The 25,230-nt window shown below is 34.9% G+C and overlaps 1 protein-coding gene across 10 annotated transcripts in view; it reads right to left on the bottom strand.

Moving 5' to 3' along the window:
- Positions 1-25,230, bottom strand: part of ADAM22 (ADAM metallopeptidase domain 22) — a 215,805-nt gene that overhangs the window by 18,171 nt on the left and 172,404 nt on the right. For 8 of the 10 annotated variants that reach the window (XM_058524953.1, XM_058524944.1, XM_058524962.1 and 5 more), the window contains 9 exons: positions 24,753-24,833; positions 21,847-21,897; positions 21,560-21,623; positions 19,791-19,896; positions 17,379-17,498; positions 14,283-14,451; positions 11,575-11,689; positions 9,221-9,311; positions 5,494-5,511 (listed from right to left, as the gene is read on the bottom strand). In XM_058524953.1, the coding sequence (XP_058380936.1) occupies positions 5,494-5,511; positions 9,221-9,311; positions 11,575-11,689; positions 14,283-14,451; positions 17,379-17,498; positions 19,791-19,896; positions 21,560-21,623; positions 21,847-21,897; positions 24,753-24,833 (815 nt within the window). The remainder of the gene's footprint in view (positions 1-5,493; positions 5,512-9,220; positions 9,312-11,574; positions 11,690-14,282; positions 14,452-17,378; positions 17,499-19,790; positions 19,897-21,559; positions 21,624-21,846; positions 21,898-24,752; positions 24,834-25,230) is intronic. The other 2 variants (XM_058524911.1, XM_058524933.1) reach the window with 1 other exon arrangement.

Raw genomic sequence — 25,230 nt, 5'->3', positions numbered from 1 at the left:
CTAGTGTTGGACTGAGAATTTTAAACAGAGCTGTACTTAAACAGAGCTGTACTTAGGCCTCCAACAAAGGTACACATTTGCTAACTCCTTTTCCTATTTGGTTTTCCCTTAGTTACCGTGCTAGTCATGGTTACTTGCTGATGCTAAATTCTATGCAAAAAAAATGCCACTTTCAGATGTTTGCTTGCTTATACCAATTACCATACTGTTTTAAATGTTTAAAATACTTGGTCATTCATTCTTTTGAATGACCGAATAGCCTCTCATATTATTTCAATCCTATATATTCACACATCTACAAATCTATATATTTGTCAACTGATATAAAGCACATGTATTAATTTATATGATTAAATCTAATCTTCCCCTTTAAGAAAGTCAAATTTCTCATTAGATTTACATGTAAGACTACTTTTACCTATAATTCTTTGATAAATATTCCTTCAAAATATTTTTAATCCTTTAAGTGACTTCAGCTCATAATTGTAATCTTTCTTTCTTTTTCCCAGTGCATTATGAAACATTAATTTTATAGGAAAAATAATGCAGTTTCCCCATATTTATAGTGTTAATAACACAGGAAAAATGATATATCTTCTTATACAAGAGATATTTAATCTGTAGAATCATATTTTCCGTCTTGCCTCTTATCAGTAAAATATTCTACCAATGCTTGAAAAAAAAGCTCTTAGTGAAATCAGAGTTTTGTATATTGCCTCAGGGAAAACACTTCCCTTTTGTATCATATTAATATTTACTAAAGAATTCGAGAGAATATCCCATCAACACAACATTTCCAATAGTAATATTTATGGTTAACAAATCATTTTTGTCACTGTTACCTTTAATGACAATCTTTATAGGCTGATGAGATGTGCTTCACTAAATTCAAATTAAATAAAGACAAGTTCCAATGACACTTGAATTTCCCATTAATCTAGTCCCCAAATTACCTTCTCTCTACATGGTTCTGGCATTCACGCATTCACCAAGGGCTCACTTAGCTGATACTGCAGGCTTAAATGGACTGCCTCTCTCAATGGATGGGGCACAGTGTTTTGTTTTGTTTTTTAACTGAGCACATTTTACTTATCCTTCAATGTAATTTCTCTGCAGTCTATGTCATCTTTTACATAGTGCACAAATACCCTAAATGCTAAACATATCATAAACTGTGGGCTTCAGTCAAAGGGCTGGAAGGGAATTTAAATTCAATGAATTTCTGGGACTGGGTCTTCTTTTTTATCATCCTGGGTGGATTAGATTTGTATCTCTCTCTATTGTGAAGTCTTAAAAATACAGAAACTACTCTGCATTCTCCTTCAAATTCCACAAGGAATGCAAGTAACTTTCTTCACATAGTAAATGCAATAAAATGTCAATGATAGATTATGAATTTTGTTAAAAATCTCTTAACAATAACATGCTTCACTGTCCAGAAATTTATCCTATTTTCAACATCTATTACATATTATAACAAACTTATTTTTTCCTGTTTAACCTTTAGTGAAGATAGAGAATATCAGGTCCCCATGATCAACAAAATAACATTTCATCACTTGTTATAAAAGATCATAAATGACCACCTAAATGATCTCTTTAAATTTTTTTTATATTGAATTAATTTTTCTAGTCTTTATGGCTTTTTTCCTAAATTTTGCTGGTTTCATAGAATTTTGAAATCTAGAAGTGACTACTACATTAGGTGGTCTGACCAGTGCTAAGTTTTATAATAGGAAAATTACCTCATATTTCCCACATTGCATACAAATATTTTAGACATGTACATGAATTTTTTTTATAAATAATGACCAAAAGAAAATAAAAGCTTATTTAACTAAATTCTTTTTCCTCCAAAAGTATCCCTGTTATGAGGGAAGTCTGATGTTTTCTAAAAGGGTCCAATGAGTCATATTTAACTTAATACTCCTTATGCATGCTCAAGATGAGACTAAAATGGAAAAAATTTAAGACAACCTTAATGCTGAAGGAGGCATTTTTCCAATGCTTTCTTGGTGTCTGGGCTGTCTGTTACTGGAATTGTTACTTTACTGCTTTAAGAAATATTGTGTAATGTGTACCAAGTCACACTGACAGATGCATGAATATCACTGAAATAATAATAATATAAAAACAAACTAAGAAAAGTTTGAAAAAAAAAGGAGGGAGGTTCACAAGTAGAAAATAAAGTGCTTAACAGGTGAGAGAGAAAAGAAATGGGGAAAGGGGTTTCTGCTTAAGGTATGGATCAGGAAGAAATGATCTAATTATTTATTCTATTTCACATTAATCATAATTATGTGTGTTCGTTTTAGACAAAGGAAGAGAATATTTCAGCTGACTAAGAGTGTTTTATAAATCCAAGTTCAATTAATGTTTTCTTATTCTATTGCTATTTGCAAACCTGCCTGAAAATTAAAACTCAAACTTATAATTCTTGTTACAAAGTACACATCTGCTAAATCCTAAAGCAATTATGCTAAAATATAAACAATAGCATCAACTGAAAAAATTATGGAGGCCTTCTTTGCTGAAGATTTTAAAGAAAAGGGTCAATAGCCATTCTTCTAACTACATGGTGTATAAGAATTCTCCATGGCTCCTAGATTCCATGGTTCCACCCTTCACAAGATGCTATCGAAAGATTTAAAGTGATATCATTCATGTATGGGGTTCTGCCTCCACTGCGCCCCAGAATGGGGCTTCTGTTTTTTATTAAGCAGTTTGTAAACAAAAAGAAAAAAATGGGTTTGCTTCTCATCTTTTTGTCAGACTTGCACTTAAACCTATCACACGTTCCTTTGATATAATGAAAACCTTGAGGACACATTCTCTGGAGGGAAAATTTACCAGGTTATGAGGTTCCTTCCAGAATTACTTGTCTGACCTCTCCAATAATTTGAAAGTTATGCCCCATTTGGAATTTCTGAGCCATTACACCATTAATAAGAATCTGATAACTGGCTACATGTCTAACGTGGTCTTGTATTTAGTGTCAAAGCAAAACTATGTTCATCAATAGTGCTTTCACCAGCTCAGCCAGTACGTGTGGGCCTCACTCGTGTCGATGAATGCTGCCTTCCTCTTTGAGAACAACCACACTCACCTCTTCCATTTGAAGATCAGAGAAACACAAAGTTTTCAGAGACTACTTACTAATAACTTCTCTTACTATAATGCTTTACAAAGAACTTTATCCAATTTTGAGTGGAAGAAAATTTAAATGATTTCCCAAGACCACTTACTAGTAAGTGGATTTCTGATTCCATGTCATTTGGTCCTCCCACCATGGAACCTCAAAGGAAAACCTAATTTAAAGGCAAGGACAACTCAAAATTCTTAATTCTATTTCCTAGCATCCTTTGGAACTAGGCACATCTTTATTTGAATATCTGTAGATATTTTTACAAGATTGAAATTTCTTAATGCATGCTTTGGTCTGTTGGCCTTACCACCTTCTCTATAACCACTAACATATATTCTCAAAAAGGAAAATCCTTCAGAAGATACTTATACATTCACGACTTCCTGACCTTAAGTCCGTTCTTTGCTACTTCTCCATTTTGAGAATTATTGTACAAACCTAAGATGCCTCATGGACAAGGCCAAAAACAAATATTGTGTTGAAATATACCAAAATATATAAAATAAATACCTGCTGAAGATGTGACAACTCTCAAAATATGAACTAGATTCCAAAAGAGTAGCCAGGTTGATGAAATGATGACTCAGTAATACCAGGAGGCATGAAATTATTATATCAGGCACATAAAGGAGATTCTTAATGTAAAAATTTTCTTAACTGTACCTATGCATATATTGAGTTAGAATAAGAAATTAGTGCAGAATTTTACATATTAATCATTTTTTTGTAGTGTGGGCAATTCCTTTATTCTGGGTAGTATCCTTGATGAGAATACATCTTAGAGTACTGTTTTAGCTTTACTTATGTTACATATTTACAACATTTTACTTTCCTTTTTATACAGTCAGCAATATTAAATTACATTATAGCCTTAGCTCCTATGGAAATGGAGCTGAATCATCAATTTTTGATCTTATTAGCCTAATTTTATTTTTCACTGAAGTAAGCCACCAAACTTAGATCTCTGATCAACTTCTACCCACCAGAAAGCTTAAATGGCTCCAGCTCTTCTCCAGTGTTTTTGGACACAAGAGTTTAAAACATGTCACAAAGAAATCTAGTTGTTTTTAAAATTTGATTAATTTTGTCTCGGTTTTACATTTTCCATTAATGATGAGTTAGTTACTCCAGGGCAAGGTCAATATTTCCTAATATCTATGCTAACCGACCAGGATCTCAATTGGTACCACATGGGCACCATTTATTTATAGAGACTCTGTAGACACTTATGGCCAAAGCCTCACAAAAATTTTAAATTACAACACAGAAGAAAACAGAAGAGTAAAGTTTAAAATTCTAATTTGTGAAAACATAAAAGCTGTGGTAGGGGCCTGAAAAAGTATCATCAAGTTTATTACATCTTATCCCTAATCTACCACGGCATTTAATGGAACAGTGGGAAAAGTTAAGTAAGGAGGAATTTGCATAGATATCTTGAGTATAAAACTAGTACTATATGATGTACAAGACCTGGTCTGGGTTATCAATTTTCCAGGATATTTTCAATTTTTTGTTTCAATAGCTAATAGCATTAGTAATTTTTTAAATGTGAAAAGTGAAGGCTGTACACCAATATGGGCTAATTTAGATTTAGGAAAAATAGGCAATTCTTATAGAACTACATTAATGCTTTGTATCTCTTTTTATGCTGTGGGTTAAACAGATTTTAAGATTATGATGAACGAGGTGCCTGACTTTATGGGCTTTTTTATTAAAAAAAAAATACATTAGACAATCAGAGATTCCAACTATGAAAATTATCTCTTTAACTACCTGTGCAATTACCTAATCAGTACAAAAAATATTTTCTTATGCAGAGAGAAACAGGCTCATTGAGTGCCAGGACATTCTCCTGACCACAGCACTGTGCCCATATACATTTTATCACTTATGGATGGAAGTTACCAATATAACAACAGCAACAAATAAAAAATAAAATCCCTCAGAAAGTATTAAGTAAAAAGAGTGTTATAACATGAAGAAAAGCCAATTAACTAATGTAAACAAAGGTGACACCTTAACATATACAGGAAGTATGTTTTAGATAGAAAAAAATTTCCATATATATTACTATAAAAGTAACACAAATAAGAACTTCTATTAATTGTAGCATTGTTGGATAAAAGAACCACTAAAATTGAATAATGATAGACCTATTTAAAATTATTGCATTCCACAGCACCATCATTAAAGTTATCATTTCAGGTCATGAAAAATCAAGATTAGTTTGTGATCACTACAGCATAAAAACAAAGTGAACTTGATCTATAATTGCATGTATGAATTCCAAAGATGCTAATAGGATTTAAATCTTTCAGTTATGTGCTCAGATTATTCTCATCACATACCTCTGTTCTCGATAGTTTCTTTTCATGAACAAGAAGAGAGGGGGAGAAAAAAAAGAATTAGTTACCTACGGAAGCGCATTAAGAGACAGCACTAAACATAAAAGCTTTAGCATTCACTAAGAGGTCTCCACTAGAGGATTCTGAATTGCAGAATTAAAATGGGGGACACATACAGTCACACACACACAGATTTCACTTCATCTTTAGGAGAAGTGACACCAAAGGGGTAGTGACAATATTTTCAAATAACTATTTTTAAAAGCATAAATAAGCTTCAGTTATTAAACAACAACTGTTTTCTCAATATCAATTATATCATGTTAAACATTTAGTAACGTTCTGAAGTCAACCCTATTTCAAATACAGGTTTTCAGACATGTATGTTGATTTAAATAGTGAAATTAATTAATCAAGTTACTTATATAAATTAAGTGTGTTTTCAGAAAAATAAAAATCATAGTTTATTTTTTTTGGAATACATACCCCAAACTAAAGCTCTTTCTAAGAATTTCAAATAGGTGAACACAAATGGACATTAGAACATTTTATTTCATCATGTAGGACAAATTAGAGTAAGTTAATTCTTGGCTGTTATGGACTTCCTGAGTTATTACTACTTACTCACTGAAACTTCACATTGGAAACATTGTTCAAAGTTTAGTCTGTTTTTTATTTGGCCATGTACTAAAATAAAATTACATGAGTTTTCAAATAAACTGATCTTAAACAAAAATGTGTCTAGAGAGTGTGGCAGTGAGGTACCAGTGACTTTTAACTTTTAACACAAGAGAGTTAATTTTTAACTTTCTATTGTGACCTAATTAACCGTTAATATTTTGAAGACATGTTAGAAAGCTCAAGCAACTGAGGAGTGGGCTCCTTCCTCCAAAACCAAGGATAATGTTTCCGTGTAAGATTTCATTTGTAGCACCTTCACTGGCCAATCTATTCTGTGCATCCTTTAAGTATCTTATTTAATAATGAGCTCATGAGGGTAAAAGTGCCAATTTGTTACTTAATATTTTTCATTCCTGACACCAACAGATGGGGGGGGGGCGGGAAATCCAGAATATTTCTGTTCAACGTGTTTTACTTTTTATTCTCTCAATCTGATTACCTGAGCGGTCCACCAGTTCCCAATGAGTATTCCTCATTTCCTATTCCTGCCATTCCCCGACTCCAAGGCTTGGAGAAGGAGTAGAAAGTTTAGTTGGAAGGATTAATGAGAAAATGAGTTCTCAGGTCCTAAATCCATTTTTGAATTTCAAATAGAATATGTGAAACATCATATTCATGAATTTAATTCCTGCATTAAAATTTCTACATTCTCATTCTATTTTTAAACATATTCTGAAGGTTTAGTAACATTAAAATTTTCATCATTTAGGTTCAAATTATTTATGAAGAGGATACTGCAGTATGAACAAGATTTGACTTTTCCTTAATGAATCTGCAAAGTACATGCATTCAGAAATGAAAAAAAAAAACAGTGAAACCTCAAAAGAATTATTTAAAAATAAGAAATGATATACAGAAAGTTTTAATTCTAATCATTAAAACAAATGAACACAGGAAATTTCATTATCAATTGGAGGAGATGTTTAGGTTTCATACTTTCTGAAAGGTAATTTTTTCCAAGATTGTAAAAATGAAATACCAACTTGCATCAGTAGGTGGCAGAAAATCACACACTACAGAACTAACGATTTTGCTTTCAGTTTTCACCTGACCAAATGAAACCAATGAGCTACTTCAAAGCAGCAATGCTTGTCATGGCAATTACTACATCAGTCCTGCATCAGGGAGGTCGAGGAAATAGTGTTGACTCCAAGATGGGGCTAATTCACCAGAGGTGTGAGGAGAGGTCAAACGACAAATATACAGAAAAACCTTCCTTTCAGACATATCATTTTATAACTCCAAATGTTATGCTGAAATCAGCCGGTGAAAATATAAGTATGCAATATACCTAACGACCTGCACACCAAAGAGGCCAGTAGGCATGGAGCATCTGCTGTGTACAGTTAGGGACTCATTTAATCAGGGCAAAGCATTGCTTCTCTGCTGTGCTCTCCTTCGCTAGGCTGTGCTATGCCAGATTAACTGTGCTATGCCAAGCTTTACTATGCTGTCTCTGCTATTTGTTAATACAGCCTTCCACAAATGTCTTTCTCTATTTTAATGCTTGTAGCATACAAAGTTTCTCCTGGCAGTAAACTAACTGCTCTGTCTTTTCAGTCAAAGAAACTCTTCCAGCGTTTTGACCTCACAACAAGCAACTACCATATACACTTTTAAAGGTGATTCCTTTGGTTCCTTGGTTTAAGACCATGCCAGGTGATAATAATAATAGCAAACAATCACATAGTGCCTAGTCTACTGAAAGGTTTGAGGTAATTTTCAAGTCTAAAATATTCTAATTCCCAAGTTGGTTTTGTTTTTCTTTTTCTTTTCTTGGTGAGGAAGATTGGCCCTGAGCTAACATCTGTGTCAATCTTCCTGTATTTTGTATATGGAACGCGGCCACAGCATGGCTTGACGAGCAGTATGTAGGTCCACACTGGGCTCCAAAACTGCAAACCCCAGGCCGCCAAAGTGGAGTGCAGGAACTTAACCACTACGCCACTGGGCCGGCCCCATCTAATTCCCAAGTTTTTTAGTGAACTAAGTTTGTCTATGAGGGGGAAAAAAATGCTATAAAATGGGGTGATGCCCAGAATGCCTAACAAAAGTTGCAAGCCTTCTGAATGGAGAAAAACTCTAGGCCTGGGAACCTGAAACACCATCATCAGAGATCAGCAGAACTATGATTTTTAAGTGGAAATATTAAAGAGAACTTAAGGTTCACCATGTTTTAAGTTTTAATTTACTAAACTTAAAAAAGTTATTTGAATACTAAGGAAACTTTTCACATCATAAGATTGAAGCACTTAAAAAGGAAATTGAACATATTAAAAAAATAAATGTTTGAAATGTTTGAAGTCAATGACTTAGCTAAATGCTTAAGGGGATCAAATATTCAAAAGTTATATAACGTTAACTTTTAAAACTTATAAATAGAACCAAAAAATTGTAAGTTGAACTTTGAAGCTTAAAAAAGAATTAGGCTTTTAAAAGTTGTAACGTAAAGTTGAATTTTAATTTTAACAAAAAAAAATCTCTGAACAGCCTTTTCTTCACACAAAAATACCCAGAGGTTTAACAAATAATAGTGTCTTCTCCATGCTGGTTGTGAAGATAAATGGGTTTTGCCCTTAGCACTATGCACGGCCATTGCAAGCACTTAGTAACAGATCTGCCCCTGCCGTGCTTGTTGATAGTACTGTTATTACTGCCGTTGTTATAAAAGCACTATGCTCTCTAACTGACCATTTTGCCTAGACTTCCCGGTATGTGGTTAAGTCAAGAGAATCTGTGTCAGTAAAGAGCAAACCAACACAGCCTTTGTATAAGACACGATTTAGACCAATTGTACTTCACAGAATGGTTTTAAAACAATATTCAGTACTTTTAGAATAGAAGGGAGTTATCTCAAAATCTAAAAAATGATAAATTATTGTTACCTCCAGTCATGCCAAGAATAATCAAGATTGAATGTTGAACCAGACTGATTTCCACTGCAGGTGTATTTATCCAATGATACAAAACTTTCTAAATGTTTAATTCATTTAAACAAAATGTTTTAAAGTATATTTGGATAGTAACAATATTGAGACATTTCACTTACTTATAACCCCACGCAGTTATTCCTAATAGGAGGGCTAGAACTAAAATGGTGCCAGCAATGATGCCTATTATGATATTGGTACCAGCAACACCTGGGGGGAGAAAAGAAACAATGAAGATCAGTGTATATAATTGACATTTGGATATAAAATTCTTTCAGAAACTTTCATCTCCAGATTTATAATCATCACATTACTTGTTTGAAAAAGTGGGTATTTTTTAAAGAGAAGAAAAACCAACAATAACTTAGCAATCCACATCAATCATTTTTTAAAAATAATTCTTTGCGTATGTTCCCTTTTAATTCTTGTCCAAATGCATTTTTCACAGTTGTATTTTCCATATATTTTTCTGTAAAATTTGATGAGGTCATTGAACTAAAATAAGAAGAGTAATGATAAGAAAAAAAAAGGGAAGGGTGATACTACTATATTGGCACAGCACCCTTTGGGGAGGAACTTTTAGAAATCTGTGTTCCTTTTGACCGTGACCTCTTCCTCAGAAATTCTAGAAATGTTATTGTTCATGTCACTCCACGTTGACAACTAATGCAAGGTCCTTATTGCTCTCGGTTGTGTGTGATATTTTGTCTCAATGTAAATATAAGATTCTAAAGGGAGAAAACATGTCTACAGATTTATATAATGAGTGCTCAGGTGGCACAGATGATAAAAGCACTGGGCTTGTACTTCCCAGCCTTGGCAGTGACAGCTTGGCATCCTAGAGAAGGAAAACATAGTCTGGGGAGCTGGAGGTCAGTGCTCATGAGGCATGAGAGCGAGGTGGCGCCAGACTGGCAGAGGGCCAGAGCAGGGCTGAAGCTTAGGACTCGGTAATGGCATTGCTGGGTCAGCATCTGTTGTCAGGCAGGCTGAGATGTAATCCTTAAGGGGATCATGGCAGCGAGAGTGGCCCAGTGAGTCGAAGGCTTGGTCAACAAGTTCAAGTGAAGGCCCGAGAGCAGAAAAGGCAGAGCAGACGCCTAGCTCGATACCAGGAGAACTGTTTTGCTGATAATGATTTATAGCACATATTTAAATCACTCAGATCTGTTTCACCAGAGCAGGTAAGATCTCTCCTCGTCTGCCACACTCCTGAGGCATCCTTCTAGACATCAAAGATCAGTAATCATGGGCAACTGGAGCAGATTCCAATTCCCCATGAGAGAAGTGGCAGCCTCTCTGTCTGGGAGCCCTCAGGAGTTAGGTTGGACGGCAGGGCTAGGGCATCTGAGGAGACTGGCAGACTCCACCCTGCCCAGATCCTCTCTGGGATGGGTGGATACAGATGCCAGAGGACTCCCTGGGTCATTGGGATTTTCCTGCTCTAAGACATAGCATGTCTGTGTTCCCTTCCTTTTCTTCTAGGGATTTAACAGGGATCATAAACTTGGATGCTAGTCCTGATTATTTCTAAGTAATAGCATGACTTTTGACAAGTTACTTAAATCCATGGACCTGAACAGCCTGATCTCTGCCTTAACTGCTGGAACTAGCTCCAAACTACCACTTCTACGACTGGGGATGCCAAAATATTAATCATTTCCTGACTTTCTTTATTAAAGTCACATTGGCTAAGATTCTTAACCTGTCTGGATAATTAGAACAAACATACTCCTTTTTTCTCATCCTTTGGAGGGGAATGGACTTCAGGATTTGAACACTATTTCACACAAAACAATACTCAAGAATGAAACGATAAAATAGTTTAAAAGGGGACATTTACCCCCAAGGTATGTGTTCTTTCAACTATCTGCATTTAATTTCTACGTCTCCATTTGGGCCACTCTAGCTTTTAGAATTGCACCTGTTGTTTCTTATCTATGTCCTTAAACTCCCACCAGGCACCTTGGCCAATGTTACTACTTCTAGAATTACCTACAGTTCAGGCAACAGAACTGGGGTTGAATACAGATGAGATCCTATAATAACGAACATTCAAGTCAACAAAGTATTTAAACATCGATTCTCCTTTTTTTTCTCATTTATTCAGTCTCAAAATATAAAATTCTCCCTTTAAATTCAGAGAGTTAAGAAATATGACTACTTTCTTCATTTAAAAGAAATGCTAAGGTTTGTTGTCAGCCCCAAACAAGTACAATACTTGAAAAATCTTGGTCTGATATAGGACAAAATAAGGCTAAATCAGTAGACTAAGTTATATCCAATATTATATGTCAATACAATTTAATAGAAACAATCAGTTTTATAATGTGGACTCCAGTTGTATATTGTAGTTCATTATTATGTGAATTTACTTTATATTCGAGTTATAAAAATAATCCAAATGAAACTGTCTGAAGAGCAGTTTCCTTGTGTATAAAGACTATGTAATGGTACCAAATAAAGTACTTACCATTGCCAGACAGAGTTATACCAGTCTTTGCATCATCATTGTGAGGGAAGTACGTGCTGCAGTCTGCACCTATCCAGTGTCTGTTACACACACACTTCAGCTCATTACTGCAAACCTGAAATCAAAGTCAATCTAGAGTAAACATCAACTCCCTGGTACAGAGGCATGAAAAATAAACATTAATTTCTAATTATTATATGCCTAGAATTTGATGATACTGAAGAATTATTGGTACTTTCTTCCTAATACTAATATTACTTTATTTCTTACTCAAGTACTTAAAAAATATTTTCTACAGATCAACAGTTGACCCAAAGGGAATAACGAATTTTAAGAGAAGAATAAATTTATATGTCTAAAAAAAAGGCAATAAAATTATTGTTTTGAATTTCATTAACTTAAATTTTATAAGAGGGAGATTTTAAAAACTAAGTAGAAACACAATCATTTGCCAATTATCCAATAAAAGGCTTTCTTTCTTCCAAAGAAAGGGTCTTTATACCAAAATTTTTTTCATCTTTTAGGAAGCAGATGAGATAAAGAGAAATCTGATAAAGACGACGGGAGGCCTGATGCTCGGCAATGATCTGAGAAGGAAACTTCACAAAGCTATAACCTTGGCACCTCAACTCAAGTTACAGAGATTAGCTCCCTCAGGGTCATGGGAACCGAGAACTCCCTCAACAAAGCGCAGGAAAAAAACACATAAAAATGGAACCGAATTTTAAAAAATTATCAGACAAAAATCTGTCTTGATTTATATATCCAGGAAACAGAATCCACATCTAGATCTTATAATTCAAAACAACTTTGAATAAAGTGGGAAGTAGGAGAGAATGCAGGTTTAAATCTTAGGTTTAAGATCAGAGAAGTTCTTCAGGAGGCAGGTTTTCACTGGATAGATTTGTCTTTTGTCTGACCTAGTTTGCCAGAAGACAACATACATCCACATCTAAATGTAACTATAAAATATGATTAACAAATTGCAGATTTCAAATTAATTCAGATTAACAAATTTCTGCAGATTAACAAGTAAGCTGGAAGAAAAGGGTTTAGGCTTAAAGTCAAAAGGCCTGGGTTTGAGTCCCCAGTTCACGACTGTCTTACCAACCGACCTTAACCAGCTCAACTGGCTTCTCCAAGTATCAGTTTCCATCTCATACAACAGCACCAGTGATATAGTGACAAGAACAGACAGTGATACCAGTGTCCAGTGATCATAATAAATCAAGTCATAGCTAACATTTATTGAACACACTATGTCACAGGCATTGTTTTAAATATTACATATAAGTTACAAGTATTAACTCATTGATTCTTCTCAACATTCCCATACAGTAGGCAATATTACTATTCTCATTTTACAGAGGAAGAAACTGAATCACAGAGAGGCTACGTAATTTGCCCAATCTCAGCCAGTTAGAAGTGAAAGAAGCAGAGCTGGGATTCAAACTCAGACTGTCTGATTCCAAGCTCACACTCTTAACTACACAATGTATAGTATATAGAGGATATCTACTGCATTTCTCATTTTAATTTTTGTCACATATACAGAGTTGAGTTACCGTAAGTTAAAAATACATAGGATATAACCTCTCTGTTTAATGCATAATTATTGTAAATAATTTGGGTGCTATTTGCCACCCGATTTACTTGTGTCTATCACTCTTTTACTCATTCATTAAACAGATAGTTAATTAACACAACAAGCTATGTTTGGTTTCTGTGTCATATACTCAGGATTCTAGATGAAGATACGATTATTCATTAGCATGAATGATCAAGAAATAATTTCATTATTCTTTCCCATGTGCCCCCAAAAAGCATTTCCCCCTAATATTCTCTTAATTATTAAGGAAAAAAGACTTAGCAGATCCCTTTATAGGAGCAGAACTACTTACTATATGCCTTCTCTATTCTCATGTGCCATAAGAATTCCTATTCTTTGGCAAAGAGTAACAATTAGTAAGACCTCCCTAAGGAAATTCTTGGCATATGACCAGGATTGAAGGCTTACAATTCCAGGACAGGGATCCTTTACCTCAACTAGATAATACAAGCCATTCAATCAAGCAAAAAACGTGGAATGAGGGTAAAAACAAAATCACAGCACACGTCAAAAGAAAAAGAACCAAAAAACTTTGTGTTAGTATAGGAATTCCTAACTGAATTTAGTCTTTTAAATAATGCCATTCTTTCTGTTCATCTGTGAGAAACATTTCCCTAAACTATTCTGATTTTATTTCTAGGAGTCACCCTCAGCTGGTAGCCACTGGTGTGGCTACAGCAGTTATTTACGGTCTGTTCTAACCAGTCAGTGCCTGAACCACACCAGTTGTTACATGCTGTGGCCACTGCCCCTGCTTTTTACTCTTTTTTATCCCACTATAGTTTGTTAAAATTTATCTCCCAGATCACTTGGGGAAAGCTGGCATTATATGACATGAGATCACATTAACATAACAATAAAAAAGGAAGACAGAAGAATTTGGTTAGGAAGATTATATTTTTTCTTATTCCCAGGCTTTTGCAGATTACACAACAGAAATACTCAAATGACTATGCCCAAATAACTGATTATATACCAGCTAGAAACACAAATAAATATGTTTTCCATTATTACAGGAATATGCAGTTTAGGGTCATATCTATTTCTGTGATATAAAAGAAACGAATAGTTCCCCCACAGGGAGGTACTGAATACTTACTCCGTTTCCTGAACAAACAGTGCCTTCTTTATTGCTCAAGCATGTACTAAAGTTGAAGGAAGCCACAGGAAGACACCTGTGTGCTAAGCACATCATTTGGGGACCACAAGGTGTCCCATCTTCCACATAGCCAAGATCTACATCTTCTTCAAGCTTAACATGCCCACCACTAAAAGTCAATTGAGAGCAAAAAGAAAATGGGATTCCATTAATTCACATTCCTCTTGAGACTATGCTTAAACACTAAAAAGTGGGCAGTATCAATTTCTCTATTTTCTATTAATCATCTAATAAAAAACAGTAGCATAAGCATTTTCAACCTCTAAATGAAGAAAGCAATAGAATCTTTCGATCTAATTCTTTTCAGAGATACTGATATATTTTAGGATTTAAACATTATTATAACAAGGGCCTGAATTGAAATGGTTTTATCATTTTGCCTTGCCTTTATGTACAAGTCGAGTAAGCCATTATGATTAGTATTTGATTTCATAAGTAAGTAGCTTTGAAGATTTCAAAACGTTTTGAATGTAGATGAGAACTGGTTTTGGTTTACATTTTCCAAAAAATTGCTATATTTATAAATTATATTTGAGAACTGGCTAAACCTATGTAACTTCACTATTCAATATAGCAAGCCTACATGTCATGTAGGAATAAAAAAATAAACAGAATAGGAACTGAAAATGTATATTCATAATCAATTTATTCATATGGTGTCATGTCAATACTGGTACAAAAATCTCTATCCTTTTTATTTATTTATTTTTATCAAAATTATACATGCATATAAAGAGTCAAAGAGAGAAACTGGTTTTTCAAATGCTATAAAGTGGCTTGCTGCCCCCTACTCCTCCATATATCCCTCCCTGGAAGAAACCATTTTCTATTCTTAATTGATTCTTTTGTTATTTATGTACATATCTTTACATAATGAGCTTGTGTCATTATTTTTTATTAATCCATTTTAAGTATTATCAATTGACTTCCCTCCATGAAATGTGAGAATTTCTCTTTTCCCTATCCTCCCATCATAAATTTTGTTTAATCAAGTTAAATTAATAACAAATATGCACATTATAATGACTATGTTCTTCAGTTGAGCAATATAGTATTGCCATAATTAAACCCGTTTCCTGAACAATTTTTTATTTTCTCTCAGATTAGCACATCTCTTGTTTCTTTGCTGTTTCTTTGCCTACTTTTCTAAGAATTTATCTCTAACTCAAAACTAATCCAACTCTGCTGTCAAAATCTCCACTCAAGAAGTGTCTGAATATCATCAGTTCATCTTCCTGTAGAAATCTCTCCTGGAGTGTCTATCCAGAGTCTCCCCTGCTCCTATCTGATCTGGTTATCCCCTGGTCCTGGTGCACAGCGGTACATCTTGGATTTCCCCTCAACATTCACTGCAGGATTGCCTTGTCTCCCTTCATGGTGGGTATCCTGTTTCCTAAATTCCTCGCCTTTCTCTTTCTTAGTTTACGCCTTCATTTTGGTGGAGCACAGTTTTCAGGAGCTTGCTGAGAAAGGGTATAGGGGAGTAAACTTGGGGGAAACTAGCCTATTAAAAGTATCTTTATTTTCTACCCTCACACTTGATTGATATTTTGCCTGGGTACAGAATTCTAGTTTGGAAAACACTTACTCCATTGTCTTCTGGCTCCCAGGGCTCCTACTGATAGATCTTAAGCCATTCTAATGCCTGATTCTTTTTTTTCCCCTCCTCTCTGGAAATGTTTGGGATTCTTTTCTTTGTCTTAAGATTCTGAAATTGCATAATGATATCTTTAGATGTGCCTCTAATTTCGCTTGGTGAGCCAGTTAATATGGAAATTCAAGTCCTTCCGTTCTAGACAATACTCTTCAGTTACTCATTGCCTATTTCCTCCCTGCTGTTTTCTCTGTCCCTTATTATTTCTATTCTAACTCGGTGAGCTTTTCCATATGTTCCATTTCTTTGCCTCTTCTGCCCTAATTTCTGGGAGATAGTCTCAACTACTGAGTTTAATTTCTGCCATCATATTTTTAATTTCCAACAGCATTTTTTCCCTTATCTCAATGTTCTTTACTTTTTAAAACAGCACTCTATTCTTGCTTCATGATAGAGGTATCTTATCTCTCATAAATATTCATAGGTGGTTGTTTTTTTTCTCATTGGTTGTTTTTATCTCTCTTTTTTTTTTTCCATGTTATAGACTTTCTTTGCATGTCTGATAATCTGCTCATATTTGAGTTGAGGGATCAGATAGATGATTGGAAATTCTAGGGCTTTCTGACTGAACATCAATGAGTTTGGATCACTTCCATACAACCATGATATCACCACTGCCTGTTGTCCCTCAGTTTGGAAACCTTCTGGTTTATTCTTTGCAGAATGTAAAGCTCAAATCTTCCAGAGGAAAGGGGGCAATCCCCTGTTTAGCTGAGTCAGGGAAGTAATCTGTGGCTATAGCTGCTTCTTTAACAGACTTCCACTAATCTTTATTTTAGCCCCTTCCTCTGCCCCCAATTTCTTTACTCTTTTTTCCACAAGTAGATGCTGCTGCCCATTTTTGAGCCTTTGGGGAACTCACAGTACATATTGGGTTAGTTCTCGATTTTCCCCATTACTGACTTAGAAATCCAGCTCTCTTAGTTTTGATAATCACTTGACAAACATCCATTTGCTTTCCACATTCCAAAATTTTGTTGCTATTGTCTCCTCTCCCTTTCTCTGCCTCCCTGTGAATATACGAATGCTAAAAAAGATCCATTTAGTGTCATTTTAGCGGGATTTCAGAAGGGAACAAAAGAAGATGCATATATTTAATCCACTAATTTTACCTAAAATTCCTCATTCATTTTCCTTAATTAGAATGAAATGCAAACTAAACTCTGCAAGATTTTACTGACCAATTAAACATAACTCTAGAAACCACATTAAACTAATTCTTATCTTCTTTTCATCTCTTTTCTGTCAGGATTTACTCAATCATCTCTACGGACTAGACTCTATTTCAGTTTACTAACACGCACATGAACAAAAAACAGAAGTAATTCTAAACTGCATTCCTCGGGTAGTAAGATGTTCTCATAGAATGGTTAGATAATTACCTGCAGTTTAAGGTTCTTCCCTGCTGCACAACTAAAGTCGATGTGATTTCACCATCGAGTTCTCCAAGCCTTGGAGTACTACCAATATTGGTACACAGAAGGTAACCACAAAGCACATCCCTGTGTTGAAAGAGCAGCAATTATTTATTCTACTTCTTTCCCCATACAGCAAACCATGTACAATTAGAATGATAATCTTATCTCACTTCAGCATTTGTTTTTCATCAACTACATTATTTGCTCAAATTACAACCAAAATAAAATAATCCCAAAGTAGTTTGCCCCCTGCTTTAAAAAATGTCTTCTCTGAAACTCACTGGTATGCCAAAATCCCAATTGTTTTCCAGCTTTTCCTTTACTATCCATTAGTTCAAGTATTTATCTAAAGAAAGTATCCATCAAATAGACTTCTTTTATATCAGAATCTATTTCCCCATAACACATCACTGGATATGCTTAAAAAAATTTTAATATTTGACAAGTGAATCAATCACCTTTGGATGAATATTCTTTTGGAATACAGCTTTGTTCAACCTGTTGCCCCAGAATTAAAGAAGAGATTATATATTGCACGTATTTCATAGATTCTCAACCACATAGGCTCATGATCCCTTCTTCAATATATTTCACTACTCCCACAACTATGACACACAATTCTAATTTACCTTTTAAAATATTTTCACTGGTATTAAATACTATCTTCTATATTCTCTATATCTAATACATTTTAATTATTACTATAGATAACGATAATCACATATTCTAATAAATATCTTGTGAAGACTGATTAGTAGACCAGCAAGATTATACATGGAAATATTAGGATGTATCAGATGGATAAAAGAGAAAACTCAGGACTTGTATCTATTACCAACATAGAAAAAATACGTATTAATTCATTCCTAAAAAATAATTTTTTAAAGTTATATTACCATTTTATTGTATCTGTCATAAACAAAAATGCTTTCCTAACACAGAGGAGATAGTCATTCAACAATTTTTTGAGTGTCATTTATGTATACGGAGCTTACTAAGTACTATAGGATATATAAAGAAAACTAGGCATGATTTTTATCCTCGAGGAAATTATACTCTGGATGAGAAGAGAAATCACATAAACAACTATAAAACACAGAGTTGGGGACAAGGGACATAAGAATAGTATAAAGGGCTGTGGGAGTTCAGAGGAGAAGAGGGAGATGATTTATTTCTAGAGTAAATCCAGAAAGGATGTCTAGAGAAAGCACTATCCAGGAGGGGCTTTGAAGAATGGATATATTTTTGAGTAGTAATGGAGTGGGTATAAAGAGTGCTTCCAGAGGAAGGAGTAGCACAAGCATAGGCATGGAGGTAGGACAATATAATGCACGTATTAGGAATACAAAGGTTTGCTATACTTTGGAAGAGTAAAGAAGAAAAAACAAAAAATGGAAGTTGGGGGCAAATTGTTGAGGAGGTACGGTGCCAAACTAAGGCTCCATTTTGTTTATTAAACCATGCAGTATGACATTCAACAAAGTGGTTAAGAAAGAGTCTGAAATCAGGCTGCCTGAATACTAATTCTGCTTCTATTACATCCTAGCTACACGACCTTGGTCAAATTAATTAACTGTGCCTCAGTTTCCTCATCCGAAAAATGAGGAGAACCGCCATAAACATTAAATAACATAGCTTATGTAAAGTGTAATACAGTGCTTAGCATACAATATGCACTCAATAAATGTTGGGTATTATTCTTACTATTAATTAGCTATGTGGAATCAGTAAAATCTGAACAAAGAATTGACATGGTCAAAAGGATTCAGTAGAAGATTATTTTGATGGCAGCATACTAGAGACTACTGGCACAGAAAATGGTTAAGAGACTTTTGTAATAGCTGAAGAGTTAATGCAGGTCTTAGTTGGGGTAATGTGATAGGAATGGAAATAAAGGGAGGAATTAAAGACAAATGGTGGGGGAGTAAAAGAGAAGAATGGACATGATGGGCATTTGGACAATGTGCCAGAGGGAAGGCAGAGTCAAGGATCATCCTGAGGCTTCTAAACAGAAGGACAGTGAGATCTTAAGACCTTTGGCAAAAACAGTGGTTTAGAAAAGTCAGAGCCAGTTAATTGAGTACATATTCTGGTGGCTTTAATTTTTGCTGCTTTCGAGATGCTGGTAGGTGTCTTCTGGGTGAGAAAGTCCTGAGGAGGCTACAAGAAGGCTTCTCCTGAGTCTTAGGAGAAGTAAGCATATGTGTTAAGATTTGGCAGCCTTATGCAAAGGTGATGCTTGAAGGCTGGGAAGAGATGAGGTGAATAGGCAACAGAACGCTTTGTAGGATGCAGAAACAGGAAAGACTCTGGTCACTCAAAAAGTAATGCTCGTAATTAACAAAGGGATAAACTCTGAGCTAATCTCCATCTCACCGTTTGTTGCACTGTATCCACGTGTCTTTGTCTTTACCACAATTACCCTTCTCGGTCCCTTCAATATTCAGCTTCTCATAGCAGTATTTGTCTGATGCCATCACCTCTGAAGCAGAATAGAGTTTTCTATCAGTGACGGATACAACATGTGACCTGCTCAAAATGTTTGCAGTTAAGGGAAAATAGCCATTTAAGGACTCTTCTTCACTAAAATGTTCTCAATTCCAGAAATTGTACCCAGGGTTCATAACAGTTTTCCTATACCATCGACATCCATGACTCAGGTACATTTTTCATGATTGTCCATTTGAAATTTGGAAAAAAGAATCTATTTAGATCTTTGATAAGATTCAGGCTATAGGCTGCAAGAACAACATTTCTCAGAATTTGGCCAATAATTAGGGGAAGATGCTACCAAGTGGTTCCTTGAATAAACACTCCATGCTTTAATCTCAGTGCCAAATATAACGCACAGATTTCTCACTTGGCAACTTTTATTATTCATAAAGACAATTTTATTAAAATATTTATGCACTATAATTAAAGATTCAAGAAACAGTGGTACAATTTCTACCTTGTTTACTAATTCTTAACAGCTATCAAAAACAGCTTAATTTTATTCTGCTTTTAGACAAGCTTGAATTCATGCTAAATCTCTGAGAGTCAAATAACATTTTAAGGTACATCTGCATCTTGGTCAGGATTTTATTTTTGCTAAAGGCAGGTTGGTTTACAGAGCTATCCAAGAATTAGACCAAAATGGCTTTTGCAATCTAATCAAAAGATTAATGTTGGTGTATACACATTTTTTAAAAACGAATTATGTTAGTAGTTTCTTTTCCTACTTCTTGCTGTCAGCTAGTATTTTTTTCTCAAGTGGAAGAAACAAAAACTGTATCTCTTTGTTCAGAGTAAAAACCTGCATGACAAAATGTTTCCCTCATCCCAATGTTTCTCTAGTTGTTCAAAAGAGAGCATACACTTCCCCTCCCAAAAGGACTATAGCCACTATTTGTGACAATTAAGGATAATTATCTTTATAGCTTGCTTTCTAGCATAAATTATCTTCTGAAAGAGTTTAAAACAAAAACTGCTTTCAAAAGGGCCAGTAATACTTCTGGAAAAAATATATTACTCAACATTTAAATATAAATTTAAGTAGAGATATATTTTAAATAATATGGTGAAATATAAATGTTATATATTTACCTCTGAAAATCTGACAAACTTTGAAGGAAATAACATTAAAATTTCTTTCTGATACAGCAGGGCTACCTCAGCAGAAGGTCACCTATAACTTAGAAAGCCAGCTAGTAGTTTAAGAAAGATAGTTGAGGAAGAAAAAGCAACTCTAGCTAAAGTGCTACAGTTCTAAGCCAAGGGTGCCCTATCCAGAGTCCATGTCCATCTCATACAGTTGTACAGGTTTGCTTAAGGACACTTAGCTGAGGAGAGTATAAGTAACTAAAATCCAAGTTTGCTCTATTCTCCAGGCTACATGCCCTGGAGTGGACTTCACCTGCCTGGCAGCAAAGGCACCTCTGTCTTATCTAAAGGCACTGCCAATGGGCCCAGATGTATGGGGCTGTGTCTTCTCTAAAGAGGTGCCTTTCTCTAATTTCCACAAAAGTGCTCCTGCTAAGACCTGCAGTGGTTTTGAGAATCCCCCAGTCATAAAGTGGACAAAAATTTACTTCCAGCCCACACGTCCTTGAGAAGTCAGCCTGACATCATACTTTGAAATTGATCAAGCCACACTATTTACTTACTTTGCCCCCAGATGTATTTGCATTGTCTATCCCTGGTTTTACATCTTCCTCCAAAGCAAATTCCCTAAAACAGAAAAGCATACCTATTAGCAATGCAATGTCTGCTTATGTCAGATAACTGGAAAAGTAAATATGACTGGGAAAACTAGTAGATAGGTATCATAAAGGCCTTTTATCTTCAGAATTGATTATGAGACATTTAAATTGATCTTCCTATTTTGTTAAGATTCAGTATTCCTTTCATGCTGGTACACATGAGAAATTTAGGTCAAGACGAAGTAACCTACCTGAACACCATCACATGAATATCCATCCATTTTATGAATATTTGGGGCACACTAGGAAAAGAAAACAGAACTATGAACCGAATACACAGCAAAATATCAGGCTAAGCTAATCTCTTTACTGTTTTCATTTTAAAAATAAAGCCTGATAATATGGCTAGTCTGTTAAACCATATGAAAATAAAAACAAAAAAGATCAAGAGAAAGCAAAAGGAAATACAACAATTGGTACACTTTCCCCTAAAAATATGGACCTACCAGAGGCAAAAACAGTTGATTTCATAGTAGCAAATAAAAAGAACTGACAGTAATAACTCAGCTAATATATTCAGATACACTACTCCTCAGAGCAAGAAAAACAACAGCACAAAACAAAAGCAAGGAGGATGCCAATACAGATGGAGCAACAACTATAGTTTCCTCTTTTTTACCACGAGAAGCAAAACAGCCCTTACACTTAAAATGACTCTAGAGCAGAAGTCTACTTTGGGCATATTAGAAAAAGACATGCTTTATAGCCTCTCTCCCTTTTTTTTCTTGTAACAATTGAAGAAAATTGCAAAGCATTCTTGTGTGGCTATAAACAGACAGTAATTTTTAAATTTATTATACATTTTTTCTATCATTATAGCAATTATATACTTATTTGAGAAAAGTTAAAAAATGTAAAAAAGTAAAAAAAAAAAATGAAAGACAAACGTCTCTCATATTCCCACCACCCAAAGACAACCATTTTTTATATTTTGGTACATTTTTTCTCTACCTTTTTTTTTTTTTTACAAATTTTGATATTTTTAAACATAAGTATAACCAAGTTATAGCTAATATTTCATATTCTGCTTCTTCCTTTTACTTTCATCATATGAATTTCCTCATGTCTAATAAACTTTTTTGTAGGTGTCATCTTCAATAGCTATAACACACTGCACTGAGCTAATAAACCATATAAACAATGTACTAAAATATTCACTTATAATTATTTCAAATTAATGCTGTTACAACTAACGCAACAAGAGCATCTTTGTATCTACATCATTTTTGGATTTAGGATTCTTTTGAAATTACTGCTTATCGTATAATCACAGTCCAGAAAAGTTGCTCTAATATACTTTCCCTCCAGGAACCTATGAGGTAATCACTCACCATATCCTTATCATCACTAGGTGTTAGCTGAGATAAACAATGCTAATTAAAGAGTAAGAAAGGAAAATAGTTTTACATGAAAGATCTTTAACCTCTTAGAATGACTACCTTTTAAATAAAGCTTTTTTTTTTCTTTTTCTGTTGTGTGTGTATGAGGAAGATCAGCCCTGAGCTAACATCTGATGCCAATCCTCTTTTTGCTGAGGAAGACTGGCCCTGGGCTAACATCCGTGCCCATCTTCCTCTACTTTATATGGGACGCCACTACGCATGGCTTGACGAGCGGTGCATTGGTGCGTGCCAGGGATCCGAACCTGCAAACGCCGGGCTGCCACGCAAACTTAACCGCTACGCCACGGGGCCAGTCCCTTAAATAAAGCATTTTTAATGATTAATGTAGGTACACCACTATTGAATTCCTCTTCTCTAGAGGAAAAAAAATGTAGGCAGTCTTCATTTATCGTGGCTCCAATAGGCATGAATTTTAGTTACCATGGTTTAGTTAAATAACACCAGTACCCCATCGACACAGTTCCAACTTCAGTAACTGAAGTATATTAACTGTGAGCAATTACATAAAGCGCAAACTTTGCGACTAGCTCATCAGTCCGCTGATCACTAGGTAAGTAACAGATACACATCATGGTCAATGACCCATCTTGTCACTTTTTTCAAAGCCTATCAGTGACTGGTCACTTCCCATCTGTTCATTCAGTTCATGCATAGACAACAAAGTGTGTAGTGCTGCCTCTCTGTCTCTGGGTGATATCACGTGACATTTTATAAAACTGAATAGTCAAAAGAGGGAACTGCCCCACAAAGATGAAAGTGCAGTAAAGAAATGAAAAATTATGACACTGGAAGTGAAATTCTAATCAAATGTAAACAGAGGTATAGAAAAATATCTCTGACTGTGGGAATGTTGATACTGCTGTTCGGCAAAAAACTTCACATTCACATCTTCGCAGGTCTTGGAAGTATTTCATGACATTGAAAGCACAAAGGATAAAATGTTGAAAGCTGATCCAAACTTAGAAAGGACTATGACAATTCAACAATGCATGGAAAAGATACTCACTATGTATCACAAGGTTTACGACAAGAAGAAGGCATGCACAGTTCAAACTACTCTTGATAAGTTTTTGACAAAGAAAGAAAACACTTTAATTCTCAATGTTTCTGTTTTAATTTGGTGTGCTAAATAAATACTAGTTTATTTTTTCATTTCCCTAGTCATTTAAAACCAACAATAAGAGAGTTTTTAATAGCTTGACAACATTTTTTAAAGATCACACAACTGTAATTTTTTCCATTTATTATTAAGATATCAGATAAACAGCTATCTCAGATAAACAAGAGTCAAGACAGAGAAACGGGCCTCTTCTCAGAACCCAGTGCTCTGTGGGTCTCTCTGCCTTGGCTGACTCCTCTTTGAACCAGCTGAAGAGAAAGAGACTTTTTGTTTCCTCACTCACTAACTAGACAAAAAGCAAATGCCTTCTACTCTCTACTTAAAACAAAAATAAAATAGTTAAGGCATGCGTGTAGTCTTAAGTTAGTTCAACATTAAGACGAAATTATGCTGAACATCTGGTCAAACTTTGATTACTGAAACTTAAATTCCTGAAAAATAAATCACGAGGGAGTGAGAGTTGATGTGAGAGAGACATGAGCATCTTGTCTACTTCCATTTCACCTGGGGGTCAGTGCACTCAAGATACTCCTGCTTTTTCCTATTGGGTTTAGAATAAGTATTCTTAAATTACCTGGCTTGAATTTCCTGAGCATGTTTCACGAATATCACAATCATTTACTGCTTCTCGGCACACAGTCCCCACAGGCTGAAACTAAAATGAATGGAAATCAGTGTGTAAAACTGTCAAAGAAAAAAAACTCTCACAGGATCATCTGAAAAAAGGCAAAAAGAATAAATATTTTTTGGATTGGACTATCTTAAACTATTTTAAGATGGTAGTCTGTGAAAATCACAGTTACTGAATGAAATGTTAATCTAACAGTTCTCAGAGAGAGTTTCTCTGGTATGAAGTAATTCGCATAGTCATCACACATAAGCCTTACAATATCTTGCTAAAATAGGACAGTGCTTGATGGTACATCTCCACTAGAAGGACAAGTTAGTCCAAGTTCTAGTAATTCTTCCTTCCAAATAGCTTTTGGATTGACACTTTACCCTTCATTCTTACTGGCACCTTTACCATATTACTCTTTTTTGCCCTATCTGCC

Source organism: Diceros bicornis, chromosome 3 (assembly GCF_020826845.1).
Source record: "Diceros bicornis minor isolate mBicDic1 chromosome 3, mDicBic1.mat.cur, whole genome shotgun sequence".
NCBI classification, from domain to species: Eukaryota; Metazoa; Chordata; class Mammalia; order Perissodactyla; family Rhinocerotidae; genus Diceros; species Diceros bicornis.
The sequence above is the reverse complement of the archived record's forward strand: the minus strand, read 5'-3'. Positions and strand labels throughout refer to the sequence as shown.